The sequence below is a fragment of the Brachycentrus maculatus genome, unplaced genomic scaffold (genome assembly GCF_059751285.1).
Source record: "Brachycentrus maculatus isolate JH-2025_06_01 unplaced genomic scaffold, ASM5975128v1 h1tg000353l, whole genome shotgun sequence".
Classification (NCBI taxonomy): Eukaryota; Metazoa; Arthropoda; class Insecta; order Trichoptera; family Brachycentridae; genus Brachycentrus; species Brachycentrus maculatus.
This window is the reverse complement of record NW_028281102.1, coordinates 890,192-904,248: the sequence shown is the minus strand read 5'-3', so window position 1 is coordinate 904,248 and position 14,057 is coordinate 890,192. Positions and strand designations below refer to the sequence as shown.

General features: G+C 31.6%; 1 protein-coding gene and 1 non-coding gene across 2 annotated transcripts; both read right to left on the bottom strand.

Annotated features, from left to right (window-relative positions):
- Window positions 1-1,112: 1,112 nt before the first annotated feature.
- On the bottom strand, window positions 1,113-1,185 carry TRNAG-ACC (transfer RNA glycine (anticodon ACC)). Its single transcript has one exon. It is a non-coding gene; the product is annotated as a tRNA-Gly (tRNA).
- Window positions 1,186-8,764: 7,579 nt separating this feature from the next.
- ENGase (cytosolic endo-beta-N-acetylglucosaminidase) lies at window positions 8,765-13,704 on the bottom strand. The gene is made up of 7 exons (XM_088269484.1): window positions 13,276-13,704; window positions 12,259-12,407; window positions 11,876-12,173; window positions 11,119-11,284; window positions 10,365-10,718; window positions 9,449-10,287; window positions 8,765-9,028 (listed from the first exon to the last, which is right to left on the bottom strand). The coding sequence occupies exons 1-7, from the start codon at window positions 13,545-13,547 to the stop codon at window positions 8,908-8,910; spliced, it is 2,199 nt and encodes a 732-aa protein (XP_088125610.1). The 5' UTR covers window positions 13,548-13,704; the 3' UTR covers window positions 8,765-8,907.
- Between the last annotated feature and the right edge of the window lie 353 nt (window positions 13,705-14,057).

Below are 14,057 nucleotides of genomic sequence, written 5' to 3'. Positions count from 1 at the left end.
ATTCTCCTGAAAAATCGAGTTTTTTGATTTATGACGTTCTTGAAAGGAGTGAGCGATATGTCAAATTATACTTAAGGTTGAAGAAGTATTATAATACATTATATCCATAATTATTTAATGTCACTTGATATTAATTTTTTTGTAATATTTTTTTATATGAGTGCCATTACTGTTTTGTTAAGTAAGAATAATTGTGTCTGATTAACGATCATTATTGACCTGCCAATAATCCAAATTGTTTAAGGTACAAATGAAATATCATGACACTCCTGCTTCCGGCATTAAATTATTCGTATATACCAATATTCAAAACTTATTTCGTAATATTTTTGCAGTAACCGAGCGAATTAAATTTCTGTTTAGCTGTCTGATCAGATGATTTAAATTGTTTTCATACGGTCAAAAATAAATTCAATTTCCCCTTTTAGAAAGGTGTTTTTGTTTGCATTTTGCTGTTATCGGATGTGAGCTCAATCTGGTACGTAATAATGAAATGTATTGCGGAGTAGCGAATTTGAGTAGCGAAGGTTCTAGTTTTTGTCTATTTATTTAATATTAAATTATAAAGAGAGTTCTGATGTAATATGAGGAAACGGCGAAGAAATTGATTTCCATATCAGAATAAAAGGTGCGCGAAAGCGTTATATTAAATATGCAATTAGCTTCCATATCTGTCGAAAACATTCGTGCTTCGTTCAAGTATCGTTCCGCGTGCTTTGCATATCTTTATCCATCAAATATTTAAAACATAAAAGGAAGCAAAAAAAAAATAATTTCGCCATTAATATTCTTATTCTAGTGTCACAATGCTATTATTTTTTTCATTCGTTAAGCCTGTTTCAGCCTTCTTCTTGTGTCCAGTATTGAACAACGACCTCCCCTTTGGACTTTCACAGATATTGAAAAAAATGCAAACTTATTGATTACTTTAAATAATAAATAATAAAAACCCTTATCCGCACCAAATGGTGCATAGGGCACTGTTTCATATAAACGCAGTGTTATCTTGATCGTATACACATGAAGGAAAGGTGATCAGCCCTCCGCTTCAGGTACCAGTCCAGGGTAATATTAAATAAATATTACAGTGAAAAAATCACTTATATTTATTTTACCCCCCCTGGGAATCGAACCCAGGACCTCCAGAACGGTAGCCGGGCGTGCTGACCATTACACTACGGAGGCGGACAAAGACAAAATTATAAAATAAAAAATCCTTTTGAACATCAAAAATGTTCGATTTTTTTTTCTGTAATGAATATCGTATTTTTTATGGCATTTCACTTTTTTTAATTTTCTAATGATCATGATTTAGCAATCATTTTTTTGATGTTTTTAATTTCCGCACATAAATGTTTTGTCACCTGTACAGTGTAGTGGTTGGAGCATTTAGTCACCATGCATTAATTCCCGGGTTCAATTTGAGCAAATAAATGTGTTTTCATGCAGATATTTATATGTTACCCGGACCTTATACCATAACCTTGAGATTGATCACATTACCTTCATGAAAATGATCAAGATATCACTAGATGCTTAATTTTAAGGCGACGCCCTAAACATCATTTTATATGATGCCCTATGCACCATCGGGTGCGGATAAGGGTTTAAAAAAATATATCATTGCATTTGGTACGGACAAAAGGAGTGCAAAAATGATTTGTTATGTAAAATAAGGTTTTTTTGTTGTTATTGTTTATTCGTTGAAAAATTGAACAAAGCAAACGAGACTAAAAGTAGACTAGACTCCCGACTTAAAAAGGCGCAGTCATTGCCTCTACAAATGCCACGACTAACAAAACAAATAATGGCGCAATGCTAAGTACACTTTCACCGTGTCGATGTATAATATAATATTATTCCAGAATGATTACGACGTATTATTAAATTCGATTATAGTAAGTAGAAGCACAATCGAACCAATTTTGTGGCGATCGGTTTCTAGACGCTTTTGTCGAGCACGTCCCAAACTGCAGCGTTCCTTATACGTCTGTCTACCTTCCACGGGCGCCGCTCCTCGGTGCATTGTTCCTAGATAAAGGCACTTGGCACGACGGCGGCGTACGACATGCGCAATGCTGGAAAGTTAATTTCGTTGATACACAAATTACCCAACCGAAGTAGCGTTACCATCATGCACCATACCGATCATGTAACGACGGGGAATGTCATCACATAGTCGAGTACATTTCTAAAAAAGCGATCGAGTAGATAAATATTTCTGGATACAGACAAAATAAATGCGATACAGGGCTTACGATCGTCATAGACTGGATAAAGTGATCACTTTACACACATGTAACATTCACCAATTCTATTTATTTTTGACATCTCAACACACATGAAGAAGAATATGGAAGTCTGGGCATTTATAGGGCTCACGACCGTCATAGGCGTGGTTAAGTGATCACTTTACACACGTGTAACATTCACCAATTCTACTCATGATTGACAACCACACTACTCAAAATTTTCTAACTCTTAGACATATTAATCAAACTCGTGACACAGTACAATTAAGTTCACAACAGCCATCTACGTTAGACTAGGGAAAGCTTTTATTAAGCAAAGACTCTTTATATTCTATATTTCTAATGCTGGATTAAATTCACATACTTGAGACCCCTTTGATAACATGTTGGTAATTTTTTTAAAGTAACTTATAATTTGATCAGCTATTTTATTTACAACATTGCACGCACTCAAAATGTTGTAAATAGATTAACTAACTTGCTACCTAATTGCACAACTTTGCATTGTGCTGGTAAATGGCATATGCACCATATATAGCACCAGTTGTAAAGGGATCTAGCGTCCTATTACTTGCTTAAAGGGAACGGGAATGTGCGTTTTATAAAATAATACGAGCATGTTATTATTTCCTGCTTTGTAAACCAGTGCTTGAGCATATAAACTAACTGAACCTATGGTAGGTACGGCATTGACGACATATATAATTTAAACAATAGTTTATATTTGAATGTCGTAGCAAAAAGTAATTTCGTCCCGATAATAAGCCCGTATACAGCACATCATCGTACACATATTTTGTACAAGAAATTTAAATAAATTATCATTTTCTAGATTCAAATCATCATTGAAAATTAGGCTTGGAGGGAAAATCCTCTAAAATATTTTAAAATCACCTTTTATCCTTAATTATTCAACGTCTTTTTACTGACTGATTTACTTAACAGTATTAATTTCGGATGGAATCAGTTTTTGTAATTGATTTGTTATAAATAATATTTAATCATTTTCTTTCGGACATCAATCCGTTGAATAACTAATTATGAGTAAATGAAACGTATTTATATCAATGAAAATGCACACTTCACAAAATATGAACGCCCATATTTTTTGTTTAAAATATCAAGGCAAACATTTCATTACGAATTTAAATCCACCCAGAATTACTCAACTCGGCGTCATAAAAATAGTCTAGCCTGGGGCGGTCTGAGATCTGCACAGTCGAGACTCGAGATGGTAATGACTCCATTGTAAGATCATTTCTCGGTAGAACCTTTTAGCGCAGGTACCCCACCCGAGCAGGTGACATTTGCGCAACTTATTGCATCGTAAAGGCATGCAACGAATGCAGTTACCTACCTTACGCTCGTTAGCATAGTTGGGAATATTAAGTAAACAGCAAACAGGTGACCTGTCGGAAGTCATATCTCCCACCAGCATCCTGAAGGCTGGAGCAGCAATAGAGCCCAGCGCCTAGCGCCTTCTATACAGGCAATATATGCACATTATGGCTCTCAAGAGATCGGAATATATCGATGATAAGAATTCAATTTTGCGATGTAAATATAGTTTGATGCACTTTATTTCAAAGAAAATAGATTCAAATCTTTCTTGAATTTATTTTGCAATTACGGGAATCAAACCCGCGACTCCAGTTTCGCAGTTGAGCGTTAACCCAATTTTGCAACGGCGCCTGCCGCATGATTTAAATATAAAAATAAGACACTTGTAAATTACGATTTTCTAGTTTATTTATGTAAACACGACTACTTTCGAGAACATCTATAGTTTTCGAAACTAGTCGTGTTCACTTAAAAGACTTAAAAGTAATCTCATAGAAGTGTTATATTTTTATATTTAATAATGTTTTTTTAGCATATCAATTATTAATCCGAATAGCCGTCATATACATAGGTATATGAAATATTAAAAACATTTCAATATACTTTTAGTTTAACGATATATCATTAATTGATATTTATTTCAAGAAGTTTTATTCGAAAATGCTCAAATGAAGGTGATACCCTCAAACAGTATGATCGCCTGTGCTAATTTACATAAACTCTACTGTGCATTTTAATTGTCGCTGAAGTTTTAAACTGAGTTTGTATTAGTTCACACCTTTTATAACATGCATATCTATAAGTATATACAGAGTAACTAGGTACCAATAGATATGATTTTTTTGTCGGTTTACTTTAGCATAAGAACTCGGCCAAGACCATTGAAAGGTACCCAATGATATTCCTTGCGGTACACACGAGATACGAGATGGTGGTATTATACGAGTAGTAATGTGGATACAACTTTCAATTTTGTTGTGTGATAGTCAATTTGAATAACAATAGCCGCGAGAATCCGGCAAATTGTTGTTTATTAAGGTCATTTTTTGTGCACGAAATTGGGCGACTCGGCAGCACAAAATCTCCGAGATTCTCAATGAATGTTCTGATTTTTTAATCCATTAAATCAAATGTGTTATACCTACTTATAAAATCGATTAAAGTCTTGCTGATTTTCTTTAAATACTAAATGTGAATAACGTACGTGGAATATGAGTAAATTTTTACTTAAACGATTTAAGAGAATCAATATATTTTTTTAAGAAATAAAACATACATACATTGTAAAAGAAATAAACATATGCTTGTAATAAAAATATCATAGAGCAGAGAAAATGGGTGTTAAAAATATTCAGCACCCATTTTTTATGAACGAATACGTTACAATCGTTCCTCATTTTAAAATAAAATAAAAACTTTTTTGTTTTTTCCACATCAATTTTATTTGACCAGCGACCGGGTATAGTCGTAACCGACATCATCAGACTGGTGTGAGACTAATCAAAATTATAAATACACAGCAAGACAGGGGTTAAAAACCATGATTTTTTTTTTCTGAAAAAAATTATATAATTTCATTCATTGATTCGGTAGTCACATTGTAGTAAAATCTATCGAGTTTTAATATAAGTTATACTTAGTAAATACCATTTTTTCTTAAAATCTACTATGACACGCGTTTCAATGGATTTCGCATCATTTTCAAACACCGTAAAATACGGTGTTTGAAAATGATGCAGAATGCATCGAAATACGTTTAAGAAATATATTTACTAAGTAAAACCATTTAAAAATTTTTAAAAATAATAATAAGTGTTGTATGATAATAATACTTTCCTTGTAACTTTCGCCTTAGACTTCTTCTACCTACTCGTCTGCAGGTAGGTTGTTGAATTGGTTGGGAAAATAGGAAAAATCTTGTATTGAAAATATTTTAAATCAATTTTTCTACCTAATTAAAATTTCAATTTCAAAAAACGTTTTTTGCCATTTAAATTGACTCCTCACCTGACCGCCCAAGCATTTGAAATACCTAATCATGCCAAGTTAGCCTCGGTCCTTTGCTTATCTTTCCAAATGCAGTATCATAAATTTGTTTTCCTGTTCTTTCTTCGCTCATTCGATTCACATGCCCAAACCATCTTAACCTTGCATTCATATTTATCGATAATGCTTATCTCGGCCTTGCATTTTTTCCTTATATCACCATTCGAACATCGATCATACATCGTTTTTCCGCAAATTCATCTGAGAGATTAATCATGCTATTGTCGAATACTATCTCTGTATTATTGTGATAGAATAATAAATTAAAATCTAACTTTTTTTTGACATCTTAACATAGATGAAGAAAAATATGGAGTCTGGGCATTTACGGGGCTTACCACAGTCATAGGCTAAATAGGCATAGGTTTAAATGATCACTTTACACATGTGTAACATTTACCAATTCTGAATTAAACCACTCAAATTCTTGGAACTTCTAATGATATTGATTAATTTCGAAAAAAAACTGTTTGAATTAATTAGAATTTCACTGGAGACATCTATGAAATCTATCTCATATAAAATATATCTCGCTTTGCACTTGGGTGTTACGATGCGGAGTTATTTATATAGGTACCTACCTACAAATGTTATAATTTAAGAAGTAAAGAAAAATACGAAGCTGGGTATGTTTTCAATCGGCGCCTGGTTTTCCTGTGCCTACAGTCGGTATAACAGATTCGGCATAACAGATTAGTTCTGCCCTTGCCTTAAATCCTTTAACTATAAATATCCGCCTCCGTAGTGGAATGGTCAGCACGCTCGGCTACTATTCTGGAGGTCCCGGGTTCGATTCCCAGGGGGTCAAATAAAAATAAGTGATTTTTTCATTTTAATATTTCTTCAATATTACCCTGGACCGGTACCTGAAGCGGAGGGCTGATCACCTTTCCTTCATGTGTTAACAATCAAGATAACACTGCGTTTATATGATGCAGTGCCCTATGCACCATTGGAATGCGGATTAGGGTTTGAAGAAGAAGATAAATATCCGATCAAAACCTAAGCCATTTAGGTAAAGAAATAGTTTAGCCTTATTTTTATCACTTGCAGAGTAAAGTACCTACCCATGGCAAAATGATAATTGCGAGTAATTAAATCGAATCAATGTGTTTTTGCTCGTGAGCGGATATTCCAGATGGGAGTAGGTTTGCATTCTATCTAACGAATTAGAAATTAATTCTAAGAATGAAGGTTTGATCTTAACAAGTTGCAAATCGGTACCTTGCGATTGGTACAGCTTTAATTAAACCAATCTCCTCCACTTAAAAAATATCTACAGCTCAAAAATTAGGTCACGTAATATCCTAGGGCTGAATTCGCTCGAAAACGGAAAGATTTTCGTATCTACTATCCATGCTGTTACACCCAAGTACCGACCGTTTGATCGGCTATATATGACCGCAACCATTTTAAACTTTCTAATTAATGATCATCGAAAATAAAATATAATAAATCAGTAATCATTTTCATATGCGATTAAGAACATAGTTATTGCCATTCTTTATCGGAATGTAGTTCATAACAACGCGTTGTAAAAAATATATGGAAATACTATACGATACACATCATTTTTTTAAAGGCCGGATGGATGCTACAGTTTAATTAAAAAAATTAGTTTAAATAGTTTGACAAGTTTTATTTGTAATTATTATCATTTTTTTATAAGGTTTACACTTACTCAACGTCTGACTTAAACAAGGTTGTAAGGATACGGAAATGCCATAGCCATATTGCTATTCTTTCTGTTATTCTTAAATAATAGTACCTATAATACCTCCCCTATTTCCTTCCCCATATGGCAGGAATATCCTTCACTTACGTCACCATCAATAACAACATGCCACTCGGAAATCTAAATATATAGCTGAAGGACTAATCATGTCATCCGTGTAATAAGCAATCATGTAAATACTTTATCAATTTGATTAAGTGCCCTATGCACCAATAAAGTTTTGTTTAAATGGCTGCCATGCTTCGTTATAAATCATAAAGCTTCGTCAATTACTTCTTCACATTTAGGTATAGCAGGATATAAAGAAAAGAAAGATTTACATTGTTAAAAAACAACAAATAAAAACTTTATTCAATAAATATATCACAATGAATTTGAAAACAATCCTCTAACATATAATAATTTTAAGGAATAATTGGAACAATCAGAGATGGCACAATTAACTTAAACAATAAGATGAAGAATGTTAATACTTATTATATATTAACAATAAATTTAACCAAGGAAAATAAAATTTCTCTAATAACAAAATAAAGTTGTCAACATAATATTATAATATAAATTACGTACTATCATAATACATCAACTTATTATATAATAAAGATAGTTACTAAATAACATAAATTATATTTAAATTATTTAAAAACATTAATACCTAGTAGTAAGGAATCAAGGAAAATAAAATTTCTCTAGTAATAAAATAAAGTTGTCAAAATACTATTATAATATAAATTAGGTAGGTACTATTATAATACATCAACTTATTGTACAATATAGATAGTTACTAAATAATTTAAAAATCTTTAAATTATTTAAAAACATTAATATCTAGTAATTTAATTCAGGAAAAAAATTTCTCTAGTAATAAAATAAAATTGTCAACATACTATTATAATACAAATTACGTACTATTATAATACATAAACTTATTATACATTCTAAATAGTTACTAAATAAAATAAATTCCATTCAAATAATTTAAAAACATTAATATCTAGTAATTTAACAAAGGAAAATAAAATTTATCTAGTAGTAAAATAAATTTGTCAACTATGTACTATTATAATACAAATTACGTACTATTAACTTTTTTAATTTTATTTTATTAACTTATTTTACATTATAAATAGTTACTTAATAAAATAAATTCCATTCAAATTATTTAAAAACATTAATATCTAGTTATTTAGCAGAAGAAAATAAAAAAAATCTAGTGGTAAAATAAAGTTGTCAACATACTATGTATTATAATACAAATTACATACAATTATAATATTTCAACTTATTGTACAATATAAATAGTTACTAAATAAATAAAATTTCTCTAGCAGTAAAATAAAATTGTCAACATACTATTATAATACATAAATAGACAAGGAATAGGAATTTCATTAATTCATATTAATACTACAGTACGTATTACTTGTAAATTTCACATAAGTCATACATATAAAATAAGTAATAATCATTATTAATTTTAATACATAAATTGATATGTATATGTACATAATTCTGCAGAATACAGATTCCGAATTAAAAGTTCACAACATCCTTTGCAACTCCCAAACCTCCCAATAGAATAGAACCCTTAGTGTTAACAAGTTCACAGTTGATTTCCATTATAATACTGTTGGGAAAATTCAGGGAAAAGTACCTACAACAAAAAGAAAACAGAATTTTAGATATTATTTACAGTGGTAAATTTAGTTTCTACTTGTGATCCTTTGAGTTAGAAAAAACAACCTAACCTTTACCTATTTTATTAATTGAATCATAAAAATGTTTCATGATTAATTCAGTACAAAAAATTGAGAATATAAAAACACAATCGGTAATACTTTTTAGTCTATTATCCAAAGAACAAAATCTTCTTTTGAATAATTATTTTTGGCATTCTTTGTTGACATTAGCGGCATCTATCAACGAAATCCAATATGTAGTTATTTGTAAAATAAAATAATCAATTACTAAGATAAGCAGCTGACAAGTACTACTTAAACTAATATTGATAGTCTATTACGAAGTGTAATTTCTTAACCTTAAGTAAATTATAGTATTAATAAACAAAAATCACCTTATTTTCCAATTCCTTTCATTGAATACTGGTATATAAAAACCAGAATGATTTAAAAGCAAATTTTCTTGCAATTTCTTAAAACTTCTTTCGTCATTTTTGTTCTCTGGATTCACAAATATTTTATCGAGATCCTGGGAGCTAGGAATCTGTTCCGACAACACAACGTCAAATGTTTTTCCTGTGTTGTTATTTTTAATTGAAACCAATAGGTTCAAATCTTGTTCGTGTTCATTTTCTAGTTGCTTGACCGCATAATACACAATGAAGTTGTGGTCACATAAAAATTCGCAAATAAACAGCCTTATCATTTCTTTGTCAGAGCTCAAGGGTGAAATTTTAATGCAGCTTCCACCACGTAAGCAGTCTTCATTATATAATGAAACGCATTGCGGGTTTTCCAAATTTGGTTTGACGTTGAACCTTTTTACAGGAGGCTTTGACTCTTTTGGTGGAGAATCCAGTGTTGTAGCGGATGTTTTTGTAACAGTTTCTTGAACTACAATTTCTTCAGGATTACATTTAGAACAATTATTAGTCAATGTTTCATGTATTTCGCATTTGAAGGACTTAAGAATATCTTTATCGACAGTGTCAGATATGTTTTCCCTGTTTTTCCCTGACTTTTCAGCGTCAGTGTGTGTTGGAGAGCCTGCAGTGTTGTCCAAATCATCTCGTTTTTCTCGTTTTGGTTCATTATAAGTATTATCCGAGGGTGATAATTTGGTATCGGGTATTTTCTCAACTATGCTCTCTAAAACATAGCTATTTGAACATAGCGGTATGGTAATTTGATATTCCTGTTCTCGGAGATTAAACCATAAAGAATCTTTGACAACCTGTAAATTAAAGCGTAATTACAATTAATAATGAGCCAGAATGTTTATCATGTTGAATGATTATGTCAGAATTTTACCTCGCCATCCATTCGTCTTTTCTCTCCTGATCCTAAGCAGAAGAATGTTTGAAAAGGCAGCTGAGACGGGCCTCTAGTGTTTAAATATGGCCAAAGAGAGTTCCACAATGCACTCTCCCTCAAAACAAAATGTTCCCTTAAAGCACACGCTCTAAAGAACTTTGAATCTGAAGTTCTAGAGTTTTTAGTTTTTTCGTGTAATTCAACATGTTTTGTAGAACAAGATTTGGTGTTATCCAGGTTTTCTGTTATGTGTTGCTGATCCATTGTTTGGACAAACTCGATTGCCTCGTGAGTCCAGGCGGGAGCAAATATTGCCATCGATAAATCAAATTTGTGTATTTCTTTGACCGCCTAAAACGTAAAATTCCAATAACAAAATTGAATCATTTTATTAGATAGGGTAGGTTTATTTTGAAATCACTGTTAAAAAATTACTCAATCATGAACATTCAAAAGGGCACCAATAAAAAAATGTTTTTCTATGTAATGTAATCTCATCATCCCAATGTTCCTTTATTACGTCAAATAAACTATATCCAAGAATCAGGAGCGCATGACTGATCATTTTGCTTTCATATAATTAATGAACACTGTGTTGTTCAAAATAATGAAGCGCCTAGTGCACCATTTGGTTGCAGACTGCCTGCAAACCGTTTATGCAAGGGGAATGAATAAAGAATACAAATTACCAATACATATTGATTTGGAACAAAATTAAGATAATAAGCATATGAAAAAAGCGTGATGCAACCTCGACAGTGTTGAAGCATCCCCCACCCCAAAAGTTTCGCCCCCAGACGTCGACACCGACAAACACATCGTGTCTTCTTGCACCGGCTGCTTGCACACTCCTTTCCAAGTGACTCAGCTGCCAGCAATAGTTGGTGAATATTCCATCGCAAGCATTAAAGTAATCCCTGGGAAATGGTATGTAATCTATTAGAAGCAGTCTGTGAACTAGTTTAACATTTATAAAATAAAAATATTAATATAACATGGTTTCTACAAAAAATTCAATCACATATTTTAGATTCATTCCTAGTAATCTAAAACACGTGATAAAATGCATTTAATTATTTTTATTATGCACATAATATTATGCTATTCAGTTTTTAAAACATTTGTCACTTATGACTCGTACAAGTCTTTGCGTACGTCATACTTTGTACATAAAAACGATCGGTCAGAGCAATATTACTTTGAGATTTTTCCCACAGATGCAATTAGAAGGATTTCATTAAACAGAACAAAATCAAAAACAAAATAAACAGATAACAAACCTCAAAAAAAATGTACTTAAAAAATAATGAATGTGGCTTTTGAAAATGAAAAGGTTTCCCACCCCTACTAAAGATATTTGAATTGAATAAAATAATTTTAGTGGAGCTAGAAATTATGGAAAGAATGAATAGTTTTGTAGAGATGTCACAGAAAGAGAATCATGAAGATTAACTTAACTGGGTTTGGATAATTAAATATAAATAATACATCTATAAAATTCAACTTACATATTCAAGTGGTTGAGACAATTCTGCCATTCGAGAGCTCCGTTATGAGTAACACTATCATACCAAATGACAACAGAATCCGGATTTTCATGATGCATTTTCTGTGTGAGGTATTGGACAAACTTAAGGAGCATGTCCACTTTGTCTACTTTGTTTTCAATATTTATAAGCCACCCGTCCATTTTAAAATATTTAGTTACGGCAACAAGTTGATGGACAATTTTTTTCATATCATTTTCAGATTGAAAAATTTCTTCACATATCTTATACCCATCTTGCCATTCTGTTATTATAGTGCCTTAAAAATAAATAGTGAGTATTTAATTCAGTAGGTTTTTTTTTCAGTCAAATTAATTTAAAAAGTGTAAGAGAAAAGAATGTACCTAAAATCTGCACACCATGTTTGTGTGCTACATTAATCCATCCTAAAGGTGGTATTGTTATAAAATGATGACTGAAGTAAACAAACATGTCAATGGCTGCCCAGTGATAAAAAGAATATGCCGAATAATTATCTGTGCCATTCACGGAACTGAAACATTTTGCAACTATTACATTTACATTTTTCTCAGAAGTATTAGCAAAGTTAATAAATGTTTATCTGTATCTCCTAACACATTATTTGTTCAAATCTATATCAATATTTTATGGAATAATTGGATGGGGGGGGAGCATTCAATGTTCATTTAAAGCCTTTAGAAACAGTCCAAAAACTTATTATTAAAATCATGCTTAAAAAAAATTCTACTTTTCCTTCCAACCAATTATTTCAGGAAGCCGAACTTTTGGAGCTACGAGAAATCTATTGCCAACAGTGTCTAAAATATGTTTATATGCGCCAACATTTATTTCCTAAAAATAATAATAGATCTAGCCAACGAATTAATAATTTATTAGATATCCCTTTTTGCAAATCCAGACTTGCGCAAAGACACTCATTTTTCATAGCTCCAAAACTGTTCAACTTATTCCACAAAGACTATTTGTTAGATGTTAATTCCCTAAGTTCGTGTAAATTTAAAAATTTGCTTAGATTATTTATGGAAGAGACAGATTTAAGCTCCTTTTTCATTTAGCACATGATCGCTAGCTTTTTACTTTTTTACTTTGTCATCTTTTTGTGTTTTTTTTGTATTTTATATTAAGTTTTTTGTATTTTGTATTAACTAATTATACTTAGAAACCTATACCCTTATACCCTGTACTATGACTATTTATTTTGTATACCCACACACAGGCCATGCCTTTGTGGGATCTTTTTTTGTATTCATTTTTATTTTTTATTAATATTTTTTGTTTTTGAATTTATGTAATGCAAAAAATTTCAAATAAAGAAAAAAAAAAAAGATGTAAAATATATTTTTTCATTTAATCATAATAGTAATAAGACTCAATTTTACCTATCATCGTGATATCCGTTCTTCATATCATGACAGACGAGAGTTTTTGGTACAGTTCCATATTCATGTCTCAAAGGTAACGTCAATTTAGGTTTCGTAAAGTGGCAAACGTTATTATCCACATATAAGTCGGAGTTTTTGACGATTTTGCCTCTTTTCGCTAAAGGAATTACTAATTGTGCCCAGTAAGGTGGATTATCCATAATATTATTCAATTCTAAGAGAGTTTTTATTGGTTTACAAACGTCAACCATTGATTTGTCTTGAGACATTTTTCAAATTTTACATCAAACTTCAAACAATAATAACACTACACTTAATCCAATTTGCGTATTTCACTAATAATTTAATGACGGTATATCCTTTTATAAACTTTGAAGTTCGACGATAAACAATAAGGAAACCGCTTAACCTCAAAAAAATGACAGTGACAGATAAAATGACCATGGATTTTAAATATTTAAATTTAGGTTAGTCGGTAGGTGATTGAAATACTGTAGGTACCTACCCACTTATTAGTCCCTCTTTCCCCCTCCAGAAAAAGAACAATTCCCATTCCCTAGTTACGAGTTCGTGAATCCCATGCGATTTAACAGTTTTTGCTCGAAAAAAAAACACTTTGTCTCAAAATAGATTTATGTTGGGTATCAAAAGGAGGAGAATTCCAGATTTTTTAATAAGGATATGGACACACAGTGCTGGCGGCCTAAGGCCCCGCAAATGGCTTTTTCGAAAACGGGAAAAAAAGCGGAACACATGAAACGCATAATCAACCAGCAAGT